Source organism: Rhinoderma darwinii, chromosome 6 (genome assembly GCF_050947455.1).
Source record: "Rhinoderma darwinii isolate aRhiDar2 chromosome 6, aRhiDar2.hap1, whole genome shotgun sequence".
Taxonomy (NCBI): Eukaryota; Metazoa; Chordata; class Amphibia; order Anura; family Rhinodermatidae; genus Rhinoderma; species Rhinoderma darwinii.
Genome location: NC_134692.1, coordinates 30,541,171 through 30,566,843, shown reverse-complemented (window position 1 = coordinate 30,566,843; position 25,673 = coordinate 30,541,171). Strand labels below are relative to the sequence as shown.

Sequence of the window (25,673 nt, the reverse complement as noted above, 5' to 3'; positions counted from 1 at the left end):
CCATGTTTTAAGTATTCCCTGACTGATATATGACACACAAAAAATAGTGATACATCTGGAACCATCAACATATCTGTAAAATATAATAATTAACACCTTCAAGATTTATTTACATAAAAATGGAAAAATCCTTTAAGCCCATAGTGCCCATTTGGCTTTAGTTGTCTTATGCTGAACATAATGATTAAAAAAAGAACAGAGTTCTATAAAATCTTCCGTTTCTCGATGACAATCTAGAATACATGCTTTATCTACAGATGTGTCCACCCTTACTTTTGTATGACTTTGGTTAAGGACTTCAATCTCTTATGAAAGTAATTCAATACAATATAGCAAAATGCTAGCAAAACCCTTGACAGGCTGTAACTCACATTACAACCACTGGGTGGCCACACAAAAACACATATAGCATAGACATCACAAATTCATGTTTTTTTCAAAGCTGGTAATACCATGCTCCACATTTCAGGGTACGTTGAGATAATAGAATAGGTAAGAAAGGACATGTCTGTAACACGCTCTGCTTTGCCTCCTGTTCAAATATCTTTTTCATCTTCATTCTAGACGACTCAAAGCAAATACCATTAATTACTGCACATGTTATGGCACAACAGGAACTGATTCTTTATTTATATGTACTTTTATCATTCTGTGTTCTAGATTTTCATCTATGCAGCAGAAAAGTTTGGCTCTGTTTCTTCAACATATGTAGATGGGAAATAGCCCTTCTTCCCATTAAGACTACCGTACCACCACCCATCATCAACTTTACGGTGGATGATGACACAATCACCTGGGGGAATACAATCTATATATTATTATCCAGTAGTAATACAGTGCATTATTTTATAGACTGGTATTACATATAGTAGTCATACATTTATCTGTCAAAATTACTGAAATAAATCTATCTATCTATCTATCTATCTATCTATCTATCTATCTATCTATCTATCTATCTATCTATCTATCTATCTATCTATCTATCTATCTATCTATCTATCTATCATCTATCTATCTATCTATCTATCTATCTATCTATCTATCTATCTATCTATCTATCTATCTATCTATCTATCTATCTATCTATCTATCTATCTATCTATCTATCTATCTATCTATCCACATAAAAACATTCTTGGTGTCCTGTATGATAGCCATGAAGCGGCATAAGGAAGAGAAATGTTTTGAAAATGCTTAGCGAGTTGCTGCGAATATATTACTCCATGTGCGCCATCTTGATAAATTTTGGGCAATTTGCACTAAATTCACCAACTTTCATGTACTGTATCCCTCCCCATTTCATATGCTTTTTTTTCTATGCATAATATATATTTTTTTGTGTTACTTAGCATATGGAGTACAAACCTTTCTCCAAGGCAAGTTCATCTTTTCTCTGTGGCGTATATGGGTATAGGACACGACATTCACCATTATTATGCTCTCCCTCTTAAAGAAAAAAATATATATAAGGAATGTTATAGCATACAAGGTATAAATGATTAATATCAGTGAGACATCCACACCCCCCACCTCCATTGTTTCCAGCCAGCTCTGATAGACAAAAACAGCAATGCTTGAGTAGTTAACTCCCCTAATCTATGAGAAAAGAGAATAAAGATGTCTGTCTCATTGAGATCCTCCCGCAGGATGGAAAATGATATAAGCTTGTGTTATAGAGCCCTATACTTTACATATAGTAGGCGTTACTCTTTCCAGACCTTCATCTATTAGCCAAAGCGGAGACCAGCTATATAGAGCATTTCTCGCTCTGGAGGACCTGACACATTTGTGCAATAAGTGGAAAGCCCATTGCTCTCAATTAGAACAGTGTAATACTTCATTCCCGCCACAGTGGCGCTGCAAGGGCATTGAACACTTATTGCTGGGTTCCCCCACAGATCACAACTGATCACTGGCGATCAGCAGTGGGACAGCATGTAATCAGCTTATTGTCGGGGCACTCTTCTAACAAAAAATAGTCAAACGTCCCTAGCATGCCCTGAAATCTGCATGGATTCTTTCTTGTCTGAAATATGGCCTCTGCAAAAGATTACCTCTATTAAAAGAGCAAAAGTCTCAAAGTGGAAACTTTTATTTCTGTTAAGATTACATAATAAATGAAAACACCCCCCCCCAAAAACTGATGATCTGTAAACGTAAATAAACCCAACGTCCACAGTCCTAAATATGATCAGATATAAAAATAATTTTACCAATTTCTTGAAAATCACCGTCATGCTCCCTCATTGAACCACGCAAATTCCTAGAAGATCTTTTTGTTAAACCTCTCGGAGGTTTGCTCGGGTGATCAATGTAGTCAGAGTCTATATATTCATTAGATAATGGATAACTTGAGCCACAGCTTCTGGTAGACATCCTGTTACTCTGAGAGCGTCGAAGTTTAGTGGTATTTATAGAACGAGATATCTGCACTGAGCAGAGTTGGCAGCCCTGTGAATGAGGAACACATGAACACAAAACACAGTGAAGTCTACTCAGGGATCCAAAATAAGTTTGCATTTCTAACCTCTGAACTTATATAGGGTGTGGTTTTTTATTCTCAGTATAGGAGTAAATTAAAAATGAGGTACAGTATTATGACAACGGGGGTATAAAGTGACTAAAATCAGAAGGGGGCCAGCAGTGTTTATATAGGTTTGGTGGCCAGGTGACAAAACATCTGGCTCCATAACTCCAAAATGGCGGATGATAATTGGTCTCTAATTACAAAAAGAACAGCTCTGGGGCACAAACTTCTGCTCTTAGTAAAATACTGAGCAGTCTGTCAGAAAAATAATATATTAACAAGCAGATATAAGTTCAGAGGTGTTTGATGTCCGTGCAGTTAATGTAATATTTCATTGTAGAAAGAAACCCTTTAATCGGAATAGATCATCAACAAAGTTGTAAATAAGAAATGACGTACCTTCTCTTTCCACTTTGTCATGCGCTCGCTGCACGGGTGAGTTGGAAGAGTTTTCTGCTCAAGTTCTGCCAGTGCCAAGGAAAGTTTGAAGTGATTTGCTTCAAGTATGTTAACTTTCAAGTTTGTCTATCAAATTGTAAAACATTTATTAATTTTTTGTTTCTGTTTTCCAAGACCATGACTTTTGGAAGCTATATATTATTTAACGTTATATATTTTTCAAAAACATAAAAAAAAACTAGCAAACAAACTAGAGAACTCTGAAGAGGGAACACATACAGTAGTTTATAGGTCAATCCTATCAGAGACGAATGAAGCTCCCATGGGAAGACATATAAAAATAGCTGAAGGCAAGCGCTGAAATCCGTGCTATATAAATTGATATCATTTTTCATACTTTGTATATGGTTTGAATACTGTCTACCTCATCCAGAAGAACAGCTGTTTCCTCCTCATTTTTCATATCAGAAAATGCTGGATTTTCTCTATAGGCTCTCATCATTTTGTCCAACCCTGTAACAATAAAATACATTTTATGCTATCGTGATATATTAATGACTACAATATTATTATACTTTTAAAGAGCAAATTGTGTTTTGAGGATCTATAGGGGCTTTATGAGATTAGAAAAGAGGTTCTGTTTTTTGTTTTGTTTTTCCCAGAAACGGTGCCACTCTTGTCCATAGGCTGTGTCTGGTATTAGAGATCATCCTCAATCACTTAAATGGGGTTGAGCTGAATTACCAGTCATAGTCCTTACACATGGGGCTGTTTCTGGGAAAAAAGCAGAGCGTTTTACTAATCTCATTGGCCCCTTTGATCTACAGAGTGGGCCATTTATATGGATACACCTAAATAAAATGGGAATGGTTGGTGATATTAACTTCCTGTTTGTGGCACATTAGTATATGGGAGGGGGGAAACTTTTCAAGCTGGGTGTTGACCATGGTGGCCATTTTGAAGTCGGCCATTTTGTATCCAACTTTAGTTTTTTCAATGGGAAGAGGGTCATGTGACACATCAAACTTATCGAGAATTTCACAAGAAAAACAATGGTGTGATTGGTTTTAACGTTACTTTATTCTTTCATGAGTTATTTACAAGTTTCTGACCACTTATAAAATGTGTTCAAAGTGCTGCCCATTGTGTTGGATTGTCAATGCAACCCTCTTCTCCCACTCTTCACACACTGATAGCAACACCGCAGAAGAAATGCTAGCACAGGCTTCCAGTATCTGTAGTTTCAGTTGCTGCACATCTCGTATATATCTTCAGAGCATAGACAATTACCTTCAGATGACCCCAAAGATAAAAGTCTAAGGGGGTCAGATCGGGAGGCATTTCTTCTGCGGTGTTGCTATCAGTGTGTGAAGAGTGGGAGAAGGGGGTTGCATTGACAATCCCACACAATGGGCAGCACTTTGAACACATTTTATAAGTGGTCAGAAACTTGTAAATAACTCATGAAAGAATAAAGTAACGTTAAAACCAAGCACACCATTGTTTTTCTTGTGAAATTCTCGATAAGTTTGATGTGTCACATGACCCTCTTCCCATTGAAAAAACTAAAGTTGGATACAAAATGGCCAACTTCAAAATGGCCGCCATGGTCAACACCCAGCTTGAAAAGTTTCCCCCCTCCCATATACTAATGTGCCACAAACAGGAAGTTAATATCACCAACCATTCCCATTTTATTTAGGTGTATCCATATAAATGGCCCACCCTGTATATATAGATTATACAGGAGTCCCTGATGAAGAAATCCAGTGGTCAACTTATTTGTTTTGCTGCAGTTGTCCTTTAGGCCAGGTTCACACACAGTTTTGATGCCGTTTTTGTGCCAGTATTTTACTCAATTGTTTTTCAGCCAAAGCCAGAAGTGGTTCCAAAAGGATGGAAAGGTATAAAGGAAAGACTGATGCTTTTCCTTTCTTTTAGGCCTCAAGGTATCGCATTGCTTTGAACAGGCTCAGCAGTGGTCTTACCTTCCCTGTCTTTTATTGCTTTTTCAATGTCATTCTGGATTCGTTCGAGCTTCTCATTAATAGAATCGATTCTTCTTTTTTCATCCATAACAGCAGAGTTGTCTTCTTCCTAAAGCACATAAAAAAGCACAAGTGTTGATATCTATTGTATTACACACGAGTATTTTTAGTACTTTCATCTCTTACATAATAATCCAGTAGTAGAAATTCTGACTTGTTGTCTTCAGTAAAGATGGTCGTTTCTTCCATAAAACTCTGAATATCCTTCTCGACATCAATGCTTTTAATGGCCTGATCAATTTGGCTCTGACACTATAAAATGAGCAACATACAATGAGTTATACTGTAGTGTACAGTGTATATATAGTATACACTATGTTCTATAGTAAACTAGAATAACAAACAAAACAAGAAAGTAAAACTCAACCTTGGGTTAACTTTTAACTCCTTCCCGACATCCGCCGTATATATACGGCGCACGCCGGGTGGCGGAATATGGAGCGGGCTCACGGGCTGAGTCCGCTCCATAGAGCGAGTGTGTCGGCTGTGTGTTACAGCTGACACTTCCGGGTTACGAGCTTTAGCGCGATCCCGCTTGTTCAACCCGTTAAATGCCACGTTCAATAGAGATCGCGGCATTTAAATTACTAAAAACAGGGGGGCGACCCCCTGTAACGTCTCAACGGCTCCCCCGCGGCGAGATCGGGTGGAGCTGTTAGTTCACACGGCTGCCTGGGGGTCTGACGAAGTCCCCCAGGTCCGCCATCTTGGTACTGTCAGAATCACGATATACTGCAATACATTAGTATTGCAGTATATCGTGCAAGCGATCTAACGATCGCTGGTTGAAGTCCCCTAGGGGGACTAATAAAAAATGTAAAAATTAGTTAAATAAAGTTTATTTTTTTGTGTCAAAAAAAAATTAAAATTAAAAGTTCAAAAAAAACCCCCTTTTCCCATTTTCCCCCTAGAGCATAGTAAAAAATTAAATAAATAACCATAATTGGTATCGCCGCGTCCATAAAAGTCTGAACTATCACAATATATCATTATTTAACCCGCACGGTGAACGCCGTAAAAAAAAAAAATCGTAAACGACAGAATCTCTATTTTTTGGTCACCTCATCTCCCACAAAAAATGAAATAAAAAGTGATCAAACCGTCAAATTTACACCAAAATGGTATTATTAAAAACTACAGCTTATCCCGCAAAAAATAAGCCCTTATACAACTTAATCGACGGAAAAATAAAGAAGTTATGGCTCTCGGAATTTGGCGAAAACAAAATAAATTTTCTTTTTTACACTTAGGTTTTTACTTGTAAAAGTAGTAAAACATAGAAAAAACTACACATATTTGGTATCGGCGTACTTGTATTGACCCATAGAATAAAATTAACATGTTGTTTTAATTGTACAGTGAATTCCGTAAAAATGGCGCGCAAAAAACCATGGCGGAATCGCTGTTTTTTTCATTTTCTACCCCACAAATAATTTTTTCCCCGTATCCTAGTACATTATACGGCAAAATAAATGGTGCTATGAAAAACTACAACTTGTCCCGCAAAAATCAAGCCCTCATAGTACTATAGCGACGGAAAAATAAAGGCGTTATGGCCTTTGGAAGGTGGGGAGGGCAAAACGAAAATGAAAATCTGAGAAAGGGCTGCGGCGTGAAAGGGTTAATATGTAGACAGCTAATGTCAAATCTAGCATTTTCTTACACATCTTCATTTACATTTTAAGGTCAGAAAAAGAAAATTGTTGTTCCTGGAAACCATGGACAAGCTGCTGTTGACGGATCTTATGTGCCTTTGTTTAGTGCTTTCATTTACACTTTATTAAAATATGACTATGCAGGTATTATGTACAGTATTTATATATTTGTAGACTGGATATTCAGGAATCGGGTGTTCATATGTTAATGAGCTAAGCAGTCCTGCATTTCACAAAATCCATGATTAAAATAAAAAGAGAAATGTGATATTACATGGCACACATGCAAATGAATGGGTGATCATATAATACATAGTTGTCCTGACTCCTTGCAGCCGCCCTCCACTCTAGTAACCAGAGGTAGGTTTCATAGCAGTGGACCCCTCTATCTTTGAAGCCCCTCTAACACATATCAACAGAGATTATTCTCCTCCAGGACCCTGTTTAATGTAGCCAATATCTCTGCTTTCTGGACCCCTGTGATTATGATTTGTGGGTGGGAATTATAGTGGTTTTCCGCTTTGGACAATCCCTACTTGTTATAAAGATCCCATAGGAATAAAATGATAGCAAAGTATTCCCCTACTGGATCCCTGAGCGATCAGCTTTAGTCTGTTTAAAAACCAGGCAATAAGTGTGGATTTTACCTGCAGCGCCACCACAGGGGAAACAAAGCATTACACAGTGCCCATTCAAATCATTGGGTTGTTTGTGTAATGCAGGACAGGACAGGTCTTCCCCCCTCTATTAACTCAGAATTTCCTAATAGGATATCTATAAAGGAGTTTTCTAAATGAGACAATTCCTTTAACTACAATCAATCAGAATTTTTAGGTTTATCTGAAGTTATACTTTAACTACAAAGATTTTGTTGGGCAATGTCTGAAAGAAACCTGCTTTCCATTCAATAATATAATGTCAACTGAGTGATAAAAGGTCAGTCACCTCATAAGTGTGCATAGGGTCATATAAATGTCCTAATCCTATAGCAATGAAACTTTATAAACAGATAAAAGCAGAACAGATCCTCGGCCTATTACCTTTAACATGACTGTTTGCTGCCGTCTGGTGCTACTTGGGGTGCTCTATGTCTGAGAAATTCTACTCTACAAGGAGGGTTGAATACTTCCATAATACAGCATGCAATGGAGCATACTACAATTGATTTTCTGTTGAATTTATACTACGCTTTGTAATCTGAGACATATGGAGAGCCCCATGCACCTTTATGGGGCCCTATTATGGCTCCATACAACATGAAGAGATAGTATGGCCATTACATAAGGCTTTAAAGTAAAATAATTACCTGTTTAATAGGTGCTATGTAGAGATTTATAAAGGACGTTTAAATTTAGTAAGCAAGTCGCACAAATTCTGATATTAGATAAAGGGTCTGGCACTTTGTCCAAAAGAAACACAATATATATAAAAAAAATTGCTAAAAATAACAAAATCTAATTATTAGGCTTGTTAATAAATCAGGGGAAGATTTCTACCTTTTCTATGAATCATTTTTCTCAATAGATTCTGCTCTGATTAGAATAACCCATTTAAATTTCCTATTGCAGCGCTGCAGACACCATCAGCAGAATACAGCTGCAAGTTATAGCAGCCTATCTTCTGTTAAAGGGATTGTCTCATAAAAACAACCCCTGTCCAAATGCCCCATTATTTTAATTATATTATATTCAAAAGCTTTTCTATAAACATATTTTTATAAGTAGAACGTCCTAAAAGGCAGGGTATACTTACAGAATTGAGGGTCTGTCCATAACTTGATACGTGCTGGTTGTATAGAGTTAAGATGTGAGAGAGGATTTGTATTCTCTCTTTTTCAAGGTCTTGAATGTTCTAAAATTCCAAATGAAAAGCAAACACAAGTAAATAATGTATCTCACAATAAATTCTAATAGCAAATAAAATATCAAGAAGCAAATACAATAGCAAACAAGTCTAATAAATGACATGCACAATGTCAGGGGGGAAAAAAACAACTGTATTGAATGCCATACAATACGTAAAAGGTGACTCCACTCAAATTAAATATTTCCTGCCGTACTTTTTCATTCTTGGTTAACCAGTGCTGTAGTTTTACTTTTTCATTAGACCTTCATTAGATCCACTATGACCAGACCCATTGTTACAGTTTATATACACCAATCAGCCATACCATTAAAACCACCTACCTAATATTGTGTAGGCCACCTTGTGCAGCCAAAACAGCTCTGACTCATCGAGGCATGGACTCCACAAGATTTCTGAAGATGTCCTGTGGTATCTGGAAACAAGATGGTTAGCAGCAGATCCTTTTAGTCCTGTAAGTTGCGAGGTGGGTCCTTCAGGGATCAGATTTATTTTTCAAGCACATCCCACAGATGCTCATCGGATTGAGATCTGGGAGGCCAAGTCAACACCTTTAACTTTTTGTTATGTTTCTCAAACTATTCATGAACTATTATTGCAGTGTGGCAGGGGCATTATCCTGCTGACAGAGGGCAATGCCATTAGTGAATACCGTAAGGCTGGATTCACACGAGGTCATTACGTCCGTAATTGACGGACGTATTTCGGCCGCAAGTCCCGGACCGAACACAGTGCAGGGAGCCGGACTCCTAGCATCATAGTTATGTACGATGCTAGGGGACCCTGCCTCGCTGCCGGACAACTGTCCCGTACTGAAAACATGATTACAGTACGGGACAGTTGTCCGGCAGCGAGGCAGGGACCCCTAGCATCGTACATAAGTATGATGCTAGGAGCCCGGCCCCCTGCACTGTGTTCGGTCCGGGACCTGCGGCCGAAATACGTCTGTCAATTACGGACGTAATGACCTCGTGTGAATCCAGCCTTAGGGGTTTATTTGAACTGCAAAAATGTTTAGGTAGGTGGAACAAGTCAAAGTAATATTCACATGTGCAAGAAAAGAGGAAAGATGATCCTGCGATGTATGAAGTTTAAAAGGGAAGTTCTATTCCCACTTTTATTGGCAAAACAAAATTGGATTAAAAGTAGAAGAGAGACGCAGTCTCAAGGCGAAGATAATATATTATATTATTCTTTGCCATGAGTAAGAGCACTGCACGTGCTCGAAACGCGTAGGCTCGGGTACTAACCCGCACTACTCTTCGCCTTGAGACTGCGTCTCTCTCCTACTTTTAATCCAATTTTGTTTTGCCAATAAAAGTGGAAATAGAACTTCCCTTTTAAACTTCATACAGCGCTGGATCATCTTTCCTCTTTTCTTGCACTATTTACCGCGGGCCGTCGCTGGGATCCGAGCGAGGTGTCTGGAGACGCAGAACCGGTGAGCTGGAGGTTTCCTCCCTTTACTACTTTCTCTAATATTCACATGAATGGCAGAAACCAAGGTTTCCCAGCAGAACCTTGCCCAGCGCATCACACTGCCTCTGCCGACTTGCCTTCTCATAGTGCATCCTAGTGCTATCACTTCCTTAGGTAAGCGATGAACACGCATCTGGCCATCCACTTGATGTAAAAGAAAACATAAATCTTCAGAACAGGTCACCATCTTCCATTGCTCTATTGCCCAATTCTGATGCTCACGTGTCCATTGTTGGTGTTTTTGGCAGTGGACAGGGGTCAGAATGGGCACTCCGACCAGTCTGTAGATACGCAGCCCCAAATGCAGCAAGCTGTCATTCACGTGTGTTCTGAAACCTTTCTATCATAGCCAGCATTAACTTTTTCTGCACTTTGTGCTACATTAGCTCTTCTGTGATATCTGCCCAGATGGGCTAGTCTTCTTTTTCCAGGGGTATCATTGAACCTTGGGCATTTATGTTATCCTTCCTTGGACCACTTTTTGTAGATACCAATATATACCGGTAAAACCACAAAAGACCTGCTGTTTTGAAGATGCTCTGATCCAGTCGTCTAAACATCAGAATTTGGTCCTGGTCAATGTCACTCAGATCCTAGCGCTTGCATTTTTTCACTTGCTTCCTAATATATCCCACCTCTTGACAGACACCATTGTAACTAAATAATCAATGTTATTCACTTCATCTGTGAGTGGTTTTAATGTTATGGGTGAATGGTATAAACTGGTGACAACAGATCTTTCATGCAAATGGATAATGGGATTTCAGTGCCTCCCCCCACACGCTCACCCCTCTCAAGCTGGCCATAGTCATCTGAAAGAATAGCAATACAAATGCACAATATTTTATACAATATGAATGATTTTCCATGGGAAAACAGTGGTATCTTGTAAAGTATATTTTTGTGTATACACTTTTCTCTTCAATATATTTCATTATGTTAAGGTAATATAAATCTTATTCATGTAATCAACTCTTAGATTTTATTTCAGACATATTTATTTCCGTAGTATTCTATGACATGTCAACAGCTGCTGCTTATTTTTCCATGGTTGGCAAAATGTTGAACCCCTTTTAAATTAAAATATTTATAATATGTCCTATAAACAGATTTATACATGTATATAAATCTTTATTATTGTTATTATTACTTTAATCAATCTTAAATAAAAAATACATATATATATATATATATAACCCTTAAAATCGAAACAGGTTTCAAATATATTGCTAAAGACTAAAGTTCCTTTGTTTTGTTTGAATAGGTATAGAAACCACTGTATTTAACATATTGGTAACGTTACAATAAGGAAATATACTATTCAGTGATGTCGCACATGAATGATGGCAGATGCCTGGAACTTAATAAAGGATCTTCAGGTGTGTTCAGTAGTTAGTACCAATACTTGCCTTATAGCAATTCTCCAAAACACCTTCCCATTTCAGTCTCGCTGACTGACCAGTGAGATTCTCTTGATAATAATCTTCATCTGTTTTCGTCAATACTGATGCTGACTTTTTCAGTTTGTTTAGGTGCTGTAAATTAATGCCAGAAAAGGTTTCTTTACAATATATATGTTAAAGTGATACAGATTTGATCATGAATATAGTCATGTACTGCATTTTTTTATGTTACATATAAGGGCCTGTTCACATCAGCGTCTGGGTTTGTTTCCGTTCCGTAAGGTTTCCATTTTTTAGCTATTGTTTCCTTAAAAAAAGTGGAAACCTTAACGAACGGAAATAAACGGAAATCATTTGCAATGGAAGCATTACCATTGAAATCAATGGTAATGCAAATGGAAGCTATGGTTTACGTTTGCCTTTCCGTTGATATTTTCCTCCGACAGAAAGGTCTAGCGGAACCCATAAACAGAACCCTAACACTGATGTGAACACACCCTAAGCCTGAAAAATATTTCAGCCTGATTATTCAGTAGACAATAGGGATATATAGTGGACACAATGCACACAACATGCCACCAAAATGTAACTTCTTCTTACACCAAAATATTGATAGATCCATGCAGCTTTAAAAAAAAAAAAAAAGAAGAGAAGAGAACAGTCTTCAGATGGCAGCTGCTCTATTCCCTCTGGCTCACTTATCCTACTGGAAAGGTTAAAAGTCAACACATTTAACCCTTATTTTACCCTATGAGAGATGTTAGATAGATTGTTAGCGGATCCCACAGAAATCCACCAGCAAACAATGAATGCGTGTAGCCAGTTTAAAGAGGCATTTTAAACCAAGGCATTTATGGAACATTCCACCTGTGGGACCCCCAGCATGGCTAGCTCTTCTCATCTTCCCTTCTATTTGTGGCTGCCTTGGACTGCAACACAGGTGTCATTGAACAGAGTTCTACAGACAAGTAGGGGCTTCCAGAGGGGGGACTTCCTTCTGTGGATGGATCTGTCATAAATGTCTTTGGTTGGAATACACCTTTAAGGCAGTGTCTCAAACGCTCTACAAATATGAGCATATGAACATGTTATGTAAGGAATGTTACAGTTTGGGGAATGCCCTAAGTGATGTCACTTCTGGAGGTAGTTTGAACCTCTGTGGTGACTAATGCAACAGGGGATTTCTCCATGCCATGTGATACGGCACGTGATAGCCGCTCTCTGTGAGTATGCACGGACTACCGTTTTGTGGCTGAGCAGTTGTTACTTCTAGACGCTTTCACTTCACAATAATAACACTTACAGGTGACCGGGGCAGATCTAGCAGATAATAATAGCACTTACAGGTGAATGGGGCAGATCTAGCAGATAATAATAACACTTACAGGGGACTGGGGTAGATCTAGCAGATAATAATAACACTTACAGGTGACTGGGGCATATCTAGCAGATAATAATAACACTTACAGGTGACTGGGGCATATCTAGCAGATAATAATAACACTTACAGGTGACTGGGGCAGATCTAGCAGATAATAATAACACTTACAGGTGACTACCCTATAATATCCGCTAGTTAAGGAAAAACACTATATCCACCTTCTGTTTGTCTTTTTCTGTCACCGATTCTTTTGTATTTTCATTTTCCACATGATGAAAAAGGGTTTCATGTTTTTTGGTATGTTCCGATAGCTTCTTCTTTATCTGTAAAACATTTATATCTAATCACTCAGGCTTCAGGTGCAAGACCTGGTGCTATGAGGAGCTGTATATTTTCTTTTTCCATACCTTTATCTGCTGTCTCCAGTTGCTTAACACAATGCTTGCCGTCTTGTCCACTTCATTATCTAGCTTATAGGCGAGAAAGAACTCGTTATTATTGTGTCCATTTATTTTGCAGGCTGTCATCTTAGACTGTGACTATATGAGGGAATCTTATTGATGATGAAATATTACACCTAATACTGCAGAAATAAACAATGTAATGGATGTAATAAACTGACTGTCCCTCTGTAATACTATTTCATGTTGCACTGTGAGAATTTAAACAGTGAACAATATAAACTCTTTTATATAATCTGCCATCATTCAACATTTTCCATCCCTTCCATGATGTCACCAATTGTTCTTTCTAGACCATGCTCTTAAAGAGAACCTGTCCCCAGCACTTCACCTATTGAACTCTCCTCAGCCCCCGTTGTCCGCTACTGTCAAAAGTTCATTGCCATTATCCCCTCTCCTAAACTCCTCCTCCGACCGTAAATAACGATCTGCATAATTTTGCGCCTTTTATGGAAAAAATTAGTTAGTTTCGTTCGTTCCACTACTTATGCCTGCCCACAGGCGAAAACAGGCTCGCCCTGAATGCCGACATCTCATCTGAGATAGCACGCATGCGCCCGTCATGTATGGTCCGACACCCTTCCCTGATTCGTCCGGACCTTAAATCTAGTTACTGCGCATGCGCCGCTGTGGTGTCATGTTGTGCGCACGCACCGGAACAGGACATTGATGCTCAAGTGCAGGATTTTGCATGTGCTGGGGGGAGGCGAGGAGCTGTCAATCAAAAGTAAGGAGGCGGGGTTAACTCGGAAAGGATTGAGGAATGAAGATATGACGCTTTTCGAACGAAGACACAACTTTTTTAATGCTCATTAGCATACGGTGTGGGAACACTAAAAAACAGAACACTAAAGGTACAGAACACTAAAGGTACAGAGCTACTCAGAAGATAATTATTATAGGTTACATAAAAATGATTTTTCACCCACTACCACCAGGTATTGCTGGTTTAATCGGAGAAATGCTGGTGACAGGTTCCCTTTAAGCTTTAATGGTCAAAGAGACTTCCGGTCCACAGAGCAAACACTGTAGAAATATTTAATTAATTTACATGAACTATTTATAAATACAATTGTATGTCTCTGTCATCAATAATCCCATACAGAGTTTTTATATTCACAATTATCAATGGTCACAAATAAATTTTCTAGTCTATGCTATATCGGGCTCTGCTGCTCGATCACAACATCAGACTTGAGAAGGCGATATTAAATGAGAATGACTAAATTAATGTCAAGTCATAAAAATGTCACTTAGGCATTTACTATATCACCCAGGGAGAATAATTATAAAGAATTATATTCTAACCGCTATAGGCAAAGCCAGTACACAAATACACAGTTCGAGGCCATAAATACAGGACTACTGTTTACCTTCTTCCTCTTCTTGTCGTGCTCGTCCAGGACTTGATTTGTTGGTTTTATGGCTTCTTGTACGATTGCTGTGCCAAGTTTCCTAATCAATGCAGAGAAGGCAGATTACGTTATGAGGCTGCGGAACTGAATAAATGGCTGGCAGAATGTATTATGCTTTTCTCTAGTACAATAACATTCAACTTTTTTTTTAACCACCACAGTCTTAATCTACATAGAATGGCGAGAACTGAAGCTTTCATCATGTTCTATACTCCAGTCACACCAAGAGCTACAATCAAAATTCTGCTGCTTTCCTGTTAACTCTCAGGCTGCAGGACTACACATTTTGCATTTAAAACCTTCCAATCATTTGATTTCTGAGTCAAATGATTGTATGAGTTTAGGAAGTCGACCCCTTTGCAAAAATAAGCTGATATCTAGCCATACATTTTCCCAGCAACGTCTGCTGCAGGGCCGGCTCCAGGTTTATGTGGGGCCTTGGGCAATAAAGTCACAGCGGTGCCCTTTTAGGGTATAATCAAATGTAGCGGATTCGTTACAGATATTGAAAATCCATTCCATACGTAATTTTTACCAAAGAACGCCAAAAGACGAGCGAAAATTAAATGTGAAGGGAATCTAAGAGGGAGGGAGTCAGTTGCATGCTGCAAATTTTGTAATGTAACCCCTTCACTGATGGAAATTTGGGGGCTGTATTTGTTCAATTGAAAATAGTTTGTCCCATTAGGGGCCAGTTTCCTATAATGTCCTGGTATATATATATATATATATATATATATATATATATATTCTTCCTATGTATCATACAGACTGCAATACATTGTGCAATACGGTTCTATATGACATACTGTATGTGGTCGGTAATGCATGTGGTCTATACATTACGCCTTAGGAATATTGCGCCATACCAATGCTGATGTACTGGACTGAGTTTGGCATTGGCCATACTAAATATATTGAACATGCACTATAGTAGTCACATGAATCATACACACTTACCTATGGACTTCAGCTTTGGCCTTCATTTCTTCAGAAGCACAGGCCCAGGCAGTATTAATGCAACTGGATATAAAAAGAAAACAAATATCACATAGACTTCAGAACACAATTTTAGTCTAGATAATAATATATCTAATGGCAATCTTCCTTGCAGATCTGCCTGCACCAAGACATATACTGTATAGTTTGCTGGACTAAAATATAGAATTTATAGTTATTTTTACGTAAAGGGTTTGGCTACTTTAAGAAAAGTATCAGCAGTGCATTATAAACATTATTTTTGTTAAACTCACTATTTGCCTTTATTTCCAGTTCAGCCCCATTTTTCCAGGGTCATAAGCCACGCTCCATTGATATGATCGCAATATCTTCCTTATGGTCCCAGCTCCCGTCCATAATATGGCTGAAGATGGAGAAGCATGGGACTACACACGTCACTCTGCATGATCCATTGTAACACAGTGCGTCCTGGAAACTAGCGCACGCACACTGTTTTTTTTTGCAATGGAGGGATGCAGAGTGACTTGTCTAGTCACCTGCACCTCCATCTTCGGCTTATGACACCCGGGAAAACGGCGTTGAACAGGAAATAAGGTTAAAAGTTGAGTTTAACAGAACTACGGTCTATAATTCACTGGTGATATTCTTCTAAAAGTGGCCAACCCTGTAAGGACTATTTACACAGAACAACTTTTAAAACTAGTGACTGACCAGTAACCTGCCTCCATACTATGCTGCCCTTAAAGAGGACGTGTAGCGCTGTCTCCCTGATTCCAGTGCTGATTTTTTTCCCTAGAAAAATCCCCCACGTTCCAGAGATATGGCCAACTGTTATGTTGGCTCCCCATATGCTAATCTACTATAGTTAGCCAACAGGGTGTGAACTAACCTCATTTTCCCGAGGTGGAGCGAGCTTCCTTGACTCTGAAGCTGACGAATCAGCACGAGGCAGCTTGAGGATAGTTCACACCCAGTTGGCTAACTGCAGCAATTAGAATATAGGGAGCCAACACAACAGTGGGCTAGAATCAGGGAGACAGCACTATTCAGGTCGGTAAACCAGTTAAATTTATATGACCGAATGGCAGGTCCTCTTTAAATACCACATCATATTTAGGGGACTGGTCTGCTTTACTATCTTCTGTTTATATAGCACCAACATATTCTACAGCCCAGTACACAGAATGTAAAGACTAACACCAGTCCCATATTAGTATCCATATCTCATATGGCAGACTAATTTGATAGAAATCTGAAGATATATTCACATACATGAGGACAACATACAGTGAAATAACAAGCTAGATATATTTGCATGCAGTTTGTAAGTAGTAAAATGGAGCAAGCTCGATCACATTTAATTCTCTGTGCTCAGCATTACCCACCGACATACCACAATATGTACAGAAGTGGCACATGCAAATGTACGACCGGTATTGTAACGCGTCACATTATTTATTATATACACCAGCAATATCTCTTCTGAAAAATACCGGGGGAATTTATCTAAAACCTGTAAATACCAGAATGTAGCCCTGTACGCTGTTCCGCCATAGCGATGCTTACCAATTTACTGGCGTCCTAATGATACGGATGGTGCAGCTGTTGCAGTCTCATGGAAAGGGGAAACTGATTAATCACATTATTATTAAATGTAATTTATAGTGGGGCGTGGCCTAGAGGTGAATGTGAGAGGACGTGTGTGACCGGAGCTCCTGCTGTAATCATCCTTTAAGGTCCATATATCCCGTAAAACTCGGGGAAAATAGCTTCCCTAGGGGCTTACCAGAGTCTGGAGGTGGAGGAGCACGAATACCCGGTCATAATGACGCGCTCTAAGAAGCAGAAGTCGCCGCCAGCGAGTCCCGGGTCCCGCGCTCAAGATGGCGCCGAGGAGAAGGAAGGCCGCAATAGAGGCCTCCGGCAGGAAGTTGTGGAGAAGCTGGAGAGGTTCGCCCGCACGCCGAGAGCAGGGGGGGCGGCTGCACAGCAGCGAAAGTCGGCTGGAGATCAGGCAGCTGGAAGCTCATCATATGGATCCAGGTATTCTCCTTTGGCGGGGGACATGAGAAGTGAGGAGGAGGAGGAGGAGGAGGAGATGAGTGGCGCCATGCAGGATCAGCCAGGTGCTGGAGGGAAAAGTGGAGTAAGGAAGGAGGAACCCTCCCTAAAGGACATTTTGGCAGCGGTGAAGCAGAATTCTATGGTCCTTAATACCTTAGCAAGCCAGATGGGTGGATTGAAGGAGGACATTTTGCTGCTCAGGAATGATTTGCAGAAAGTTGCGGAACGCACCACTGCCGTGGAAGGGAGAGTCTCAGACATGGAGGATGCGATTCCTCACATAAAGCAGGATGTACAGGCACATTCGCAGGCAGTGGCGACATTGATGGCTAAGACAGACGATATGGAAAATCGGCTGAGACGAAATAATGTGCGCCTTGTGGGGGTTCCGGAAAGAGTGGAGGGAACGAATCCGGATGACTTCTTTGAAAAGTGGCTGATAGACACATTTGGTAGAGAGGAATTGACCCCTTTATTTGCGGTGGAGAGAGCGCACAGGGTGCCGACCAGACCTGGCCCTCCGGGAAGGCCGCCGAGACCGGTGCTGATAAAGATTCTACATTATAAAGATAGAGACAAGATCCTGAGGAAAGCTAGAGAACGTCAAGACATCTCCTTTAATGGGGTGAAAGTGTCCTTCTTCCCGGACTTCTCTTTGGAAGTACAACGGAAAAGATCACAGTTTATGGATATAAAAAGGCGACTAAGGGCATTACAAGTGCAATATTCGATGATGTATCCTGCCCGTTTGAGAGTGGTGGCGCTGGGAACAACTTCTTTTTTTGAGACACCGAGAGAAGCGGTTAGATGGTTGGATAGCCATGAAAGTCAGCTGAGACCGGCAGAGGGACGGCGTTGATCCGGAACAGACCGGCTGGCAAAAGGAGGCTGGGGATGCGGGACTGAACCAGGTGTCGTAGGAAAAATTGCAAGATTTGGCATTTGATTGGACTTGGAGTTGGAGGGCATGGTTGCGGGGACCGCGGAAGACCGGAAGAGGAGGAATGTGTTTATGGACATTGAGGGGTATTGATATGCTGAAGGGATGGAAGTTTATTTGTAAGAAAATGGCAGCGGGAGGGATGGTCAGTTAAGCGGGAAAAGCACATAACGAGTTATGGTATTGTTGAATGTATGGTGGGCGGAGTTGACCTGCCGATGTTTGTTATGGGTAATGGCAGATACGTTCTGTTGCCCCAACCCTTGGAAAGGGGTAGGTTTACGGGGGAGGTTGCAGGGGGGGGAGGGGAGGTTGCAGGGGGGGGAGGGGAGGGAGGGAAAGACGACCCAGCCGGTCGGATATGTAAAATTAAGAGAACAGGATAGGAGGAGCTGTGATATGTTGAGGGATGATGGGATCACTTAATTGTTTGTCCTGGAATGTACGGGGCCTGCGGGAAGCCAGAAAACGACAGGCGGTATTTGATTTTATTAGAAAACAGGAGTCGAGGGTGATAGGACTACAGGAGACACATATGACTAGGGATTCAGTTTCCATGATGCATAGGGCCTGGGTAGGCCATAGTTTTCATTCTTACCATACTACATATTCAAGGGGGGTGAGTCTTCTCATACATAGGGCAGTGCCATTTGTATGTCACGACTCCTTCCAGGATGGGGAGGGGCGGTATGTGGGGGTACACTGTACATTGTATCATTGGAATTGTGTGTTGGTGGTGTTGTATGTCCCCCCTCCGTTTTCTAGTGGATGTATCAAGAAAGTGGTGGAGGAACTGGCTAGGTACCCGGAGGTGCCGTTACTAGTGATGGGGGATTTTAACGCAGTATTGAATACCAATATGGATAAATTTGGCATGACAGGGGGAGGTGTAACAGCTTTTGGCCATCTGGTTGCTGAAATGGGCTGGCGGGACATATGGAGGGATAAACATCCAAATAGCTTTCAGTATTCTTGTGCGTCTTCCACATATCAGTCTTTATCCAGGATAGACTTAATCTTGTGCTCACCGGCAGCGGTACCATTTGTAGCTCAGATAGAATACTTGCAAAGAGCGTTATCGGATCATTCTCCTTTGTTAATGAAGGTAGAGACGGAGGAGAGGACAGGGCGGGGGCAAGGGTGTTGGAAACTTAATGCCTTTTGGCTAAAGCTGATAGACAATAAACAAATTTTAGACCTCATAAAGGAGTACTTTCAGTTCAATTCAGGAACGGTACCGCAAGAGATACTGTGGGACGCGATGAAGGCGTGGCTGAGAGGGGTGTTCATCCAGCACATTTCAGCAGTAAAAACACGGTCTAGACAATTAGGAGAAGTGCTGCTGGAAAGGGTAACGGAGACAGAAAGGCTGCATATAATAGATAACACAACAGACACATTGAAGCATTGGGTGGAGGCGCAGCGGTTGTTAAAGCAACATCAGTTGGAGAGGGCAGATAACAAAAGGATGTTTTTAAAACGCCAATATTATGAGGAGGGGGAAACCACTGGACGGTTACTGGCAAGGATGGCGCAGGCTCAGAGGGAGAATAATTACATACACACCATTAAAGGGGAGGGGGGGAAGTTGGAGACTGATACAGGACAGATTTTGAAAGTGTTTCAGCAGTTCTACTCGGATTTGTATGCCTCTAGGGCAGAGCACACGCCTCAGCAGCTGGAAGAGTATATAGGGGAGATAGAATTTCCTAGGTTGGGGGGAGAGGAGAGAGGGACATTGGAGGAGCCAATATCTCTGGAGGAAATACAGGCGGCTATAGGGATACTAGCCAGTGAAAAGGCGCCGGGGCCGGATGGTCTTCCGGTGGAAGTTTTTAAGGAATATGGGGAGGAGCTTGCGCCGCAGTTACTGGCCACTCTTTTAGATAGCTTCAATAGGGGGCGGCTTCCAGAAACAATGTATGAAGCGACTATAGTAGTTCTGCCTAAAGAGGGGAAGGATCCTCAACTCCCGGGCTCTTATAGACCAGTTTCACTGCTGACGGCGGATATTAAAATCATGGCGAAAGTATTGGCGCTTCGACTAGCTAAAGTAGTAGCTGGGGTGGTACACGGAGATCAGGCCGGTTTTATGCCATCCAAATCGACGGCGGTAAATCTGAGGCGGCTGTTTTTGAATCTACAAGTTATGCCGGATAATCGTGGGGGGAGAGCCATAATGTCCTTAGATGCGGCCAAAGCATTCGATTGTGTGGAGTGGAATTATTTGTGGTCAGTTCTGGAAAAAATGGGATTTGGCCCTAATTATATAAAATGGGTAAAGTTGTTGTATGTAGCCCCGACAGCAAAGATAAGGGTGAATGGGGTGTTATCGGATCGGTTTGCGCTGGAGCGGGGAACGCGTCAGGGATGTCCATTGTCCCCATTGTTGTTTGCGTTGGCGGTGGAACCCTTGGCGTGTGCAGTGAGACAACATGAACAAATTCAGGGGTTGAGATATGGGGGGGTGGAGGAAAGAATTGCATTATACGCAGATGATATGCTGCTATTCATGGCGGATACCGAACGCACATTACCGTTAGTGATGGCCCTAATTAAGCGGTTTGGGAAATATTCAGGACTACTCATTAATTGGTCAAAATCGGCCCTAATGCTCATGGACCCGGGGGATATTCAGAATGGGGAAGAGGAGGTGGAGATACCTGTGGTGAAGGAGTTTAAGTATTTGGGGGTGAGGGTGACGGCGAAAGTACAGGATTATATGTCCCTTAATGTAATGCCACTGTTAACAAAGATAAAAGCCAAAGTAGAGGCGTGGAATAAGTTGCCCCTATCGGCTCTGGGTAGGACAAATTTGATTAAAATGATCCTTATGCCCCAGGTGTTGTATGTCCTACATAACTCACCGGTATGGATCCCCAAATATTGGTTCAGGAGATTGCATAACCTTTTTAGGGACCTAGTATGGAAGAAGGGGGTACCTAGGATTAAACTGGAGAAATTACAGCTGCCAAAGGAGGAGGGGGGCCTGGCTGTTCCCAATGCTTGGGTGTATTATTTAGCTGCCCAATGTCAGCATTTCTGGGGGTGGGAGCAGGAAGAGACATGGGGGTCCAGTGCGCGCATCCTATCATATCTGGGGGGGGGGGAGAACCCGTTGGCAGGACTGGAAGCGCACAGATATAAACAGATGGTGAGTACCAGACCCACTCTGCTTCTCATACATAAGGTGTGGTGGCAGTGCAAGCAATTGCTGGGGATAGGGGAGTGCACTAAATATACACCGCTCTGGAGAAATGCTTATTTGGGGGAATTGGGTAAATTGGAAGGGATGCAGGGGTGGGAGCAGCAAGGCATAATACGGTTGAATCAGTTGTACGAGGGAGACATACTCAAATCTTTTCAGCAAGTAAGGGAGGAGTTTCAACTGGACTCCCGCATGTTTTATCAGTACCTGCAGATTCGGCACGCAGTGCAGACACAAGCGGCCAGTGTGGACCTGACAATGCATGCCGCGGGGGTGTTGGAGCATATTGCAAAGGCAGTAACATCAAAAGGATTAATCTCATTGGTTTATCGCAGGTTGTTGGTGGAACATCTGGGAGATCCTATGGCAACAGTGAAAGCAATATGGGAGAGGGATGTGGGTCCTATTACAACAGACCACTGGGAGGCGGTATTGGCAGCAACATGTACTTTGTCCATTAATGTAGCACAACGAAGATCGCAGTTGTTTCTGATACATAGGGTGTACAGGACCCCGTGGGTGCTGAAACAAATGGGATTAAGAGCGGATGCAAAGTGCCCTAGGTGCCCGGAAGAAAAAGCAGACATCCTTCATATGTTCTGGACATGTGGGAAGCTGGGGAGTCTGTGGACGGAAATATTGGAACTAGTGGGGAGAGTGTTTGAGGTACAGATCCCATGGGATCCTGTAGTAATGCTGCTAGGGTATGTTGGAGATTTGGGGGGAGATAGGATGTCAGGGTTGGCAATTGCTAAAATACTGTATCAAGTTCGGAAAGGAATTGCAAAGCACTGGCTGGATGCGGAGCCACCATCAACACAAGAAATCATAGGGGCACTTAACTCACAGGTTCTGATGGAGTATAGGATATACTCCAAGAGGGGGTCCAGGGTCAAGTTCGACAAACAATGGGCTAGGTGGATTGATCAATCTGGGTATGCTTCTGTGGAGCTAATGACACTAAGGCAACAAGTGCAGGTATAGGGCCACTGAGGGGAGAGGATTGGAAAAGTGGTACTGAGGAGATCGGCTGGGGGGGATACAGGGGGGAGTTGGGGGGAAGGGAATGTTTGGTTAAATGTAAAGAATTGGGTCTGTTGAAAATTGCTTGTACACTGTATGAGAACGTACAATGACCTGTAATAATGTGGAGTTTTGTTGAATAAAATTGAACTGATTAAAAAAAAAAAATGTAATTTATAGTGATGCGATGTGATGCATAAAACCATTTCACTAACAATACTTTTATCAGATCCATAAATCAGACTAAGCCAAATGATAATTTATGAGAAAAACTTTTACATTACAGATCGGCCTAATTGTAGTAGCCTGATGGACTTTAAAGGCATTGTAGGATATTACTAGTAAGGATCTGCTTTTTCCCAGAAACAGCGCCACTCTTGTCTGAGGGCTGTGTCTGGTATTGCATCTCAGCCCCCTTAACATGAAGAGAACTGGGCTGCAATACCAAACTCAGCCCATAGAGAAGTGTGACGTTTTTTCTGGAAAAAAAACAAAGCCTTGTAATCTCCTACTACAATCCCTTAAATTTATCTAGTGGGTGCAATCGAATCCAATAAATGGACCTTAAAGGGTAAATTCTTTCTAAAAAGGAAAACTCAACTCAGAAGAGCTGAGACACACTCTCCTGCCGCCCTCATATCTTAGAAACAGTTCTTCCGGTGGATAGGCTGACCACTTGCGCCCCATTAGTGACATTTTATGGTGACGATAATGAAAGATCAACATAGATTTTGAACAAATATAGAAATGAAATATGTTTCTATGGCATTTCATTGACGAAATACTGAGATAAGTAACTCAACAAATAACCTTTACACACAAATAAATATCATTTCATTTTACTGTGAGGTCAAAGTGCACCGTTCATCATGCTCTATACACTGAAGACTTTGCTGACTGATCATTTGCTGTTGGCAGCTCCCTGAGCTTGAGACTCAGTATGTAGGGAATTTATTGCTGGTCTAACACTGAATCATCATGGGTGTGACTGTATATTAATGTTCTACTCTCATTATCTTCATTGATTTTATTACATCATAGTGCATTTCCCATAAATGTGGTCAAAGTGATACGTGATCATCAGGCTAAAAATTTAATCAATTTAATTCACAAAAACTCAATGTAGAAACCAGAGCATGGCGAGAGCACTAAAGCAAAGTCCCCTTTTTTCAGAAGTCCTGCAGCTGCATATCCTTTCTGACTATAGCTAACAGGCTTAATTTGATAGACATTTCTAGCCTATAGATTTGATGACTACAGACTGCTGAAAATGTGACTAAGCATATAGTCTAGCTATAGGTGCTCTCCTCTTCTGAGGCAAGCCAACCTTTTTGTTAGAAGGGTCCCCCGATGATAAGCTGATTACACTGTGTCCCACAGCTTGGACCCCAGTGATCAGCTGTAATCTGTAGGTGAATCTGGCAGCAAGTATTCCATTTCCCTACAGCGCCATCACAGGGGAAATGGTGTATAACACAGTTCCCATTGAAATCAATAGGTATTCCATGGATGTGAAAGGTCCTCCAGAGCAAGAGGTGCTCTTTGTAGCAGCTCTCTATTTTGATTAATATATAAAGGTCCCCAGAATACTTTAACTCAGAATTCCTTAATAGGGTACTTATTCGGGCAGATTCACTAAGAAAGGTATTTCATATGCCAGTCTAAGACTGAGGCCCGCAGGAGTAAGATGCGACAAATTTCTTAAGAGACGCACGCCTCCTAATAAATGTGTCACATCTTGTGCTGTTCGTGTGCCACAAAGTGAAATCTACTACAGCTGAAATTATAGTAAATTTGTCGGGTCACGGGCTGCCCTGCCCTTTCTGCTAAGTCCCACACAATTTTAAAGTGGCCAAAGCAGTGTGCAATGGCAAAAAGTTGGAAATTATTGCGCAAATATGGCGTGAAAATGGCAGAAAACTGGAATAAAGCAGTTCAGAAATTGCCCCCACTGTGTCATGACCCTGAAGCTCGGCTCAATATAAATATATAGAGGGCACTAGACTGGGCTACACTATCTGCCATTACAAAATAATTTTTATATTACAAAGTATTATTCATCAATATTTTATTAATATAATCCATGTTTGTTTACTTACTTCTTGTTCACTCCATCCAGAGCTTTTGTCAGCCTATTGGAAACTTTCTCAAGCCCCTTGGCATAGCTTAACTCTAGGTCAGCTCTGTAATATTACATGAAGTTATTTCACGGAGAAGAGAAAAGAGGACGGGATAATAAATAAAATAATATAACAAAGGTATATTTAAAAATAAAAATGAAATTTCATATACTATGTCATGACTAAATATAACACATACAATCACATTCAGACTCGATAGTGTCTGGGCTTAAAGGGATTCTCACGTTAGGGTAATCTGATGATTGCTAGGACCTCGGGTGATGCTATAACGGGATCAGGTCAATGAGTTACCATGTAAGACATAGTCATCCCAAGTTGTCTGCTCTTTGCAGTGGTTTGATGCTCTGGCATATAAAGATGGGCCCTTAGCATAGGACATCCCTCTATGATGTCAATATGCCTAATAAGTGAACAGCCCCTTTAATTTACAATATAAGAAACCTGCTTGACAGCAACCATTCAGATATCATTTACCAATTTACCTGTGCAGGATACAAATTGCAAGCAGTGATATCATTTGTAGTCATAAGCAACATCTCTAATTTTTCTTGGCATTGTTGTAAACTAAATATGGCCTAAAACGTTACCCCTTTAAATATGCATTTTGGGTTCGTATACTGGTACATAACAGGATACTGTATATTTAAAATTTTTGCACACTTTTTATACATTGGCACAGTTGAAATATTGTCTGTTACAAGTG

General features: G+C 40.9%; 1 protein-coding gene across 1 annotated transcript; it reads right to left on the bottom strand.

Moving 5' to 3' along the window:
* NOSTRIN (nitric oxide synthase trafficking) lies at window positions 1-24,997 on the bottom strand. The gene is made up of 14 exons (XM_075831109.1): window positions 24,929-24,997; window positions 15,595-15,657; window positions 14,593-14,674; window positions 13,166-13,228; window positions 12,977-13,081; window positions 11,384-11,509; window positions 8,385-8,483; window positions 5,104-5,229; window positions 4,918-5,026; window positions 3,354-3,442; window positions 2,930-3,055; window positions 2,217-2,454; window positions 1,369-1,449; window positions 1-793 (listed from the first exon to the last, which is right to left on the bottom strand). Exons 2-14 carry the CDS (start codon window positions 15,618-15,620, stop codon window positions 669-671), a joined length of 1,395 nt encoding a protein of 464 aa, XP_075687224.1. The 5' UTR covers window positions 15,621-15,657; window positions 24,929-24,997; the 3' UTR covers window positions 1-668.
* Between the last annotated feature and the right edge of the window lie 676 nt (window positions 24,998-25,673).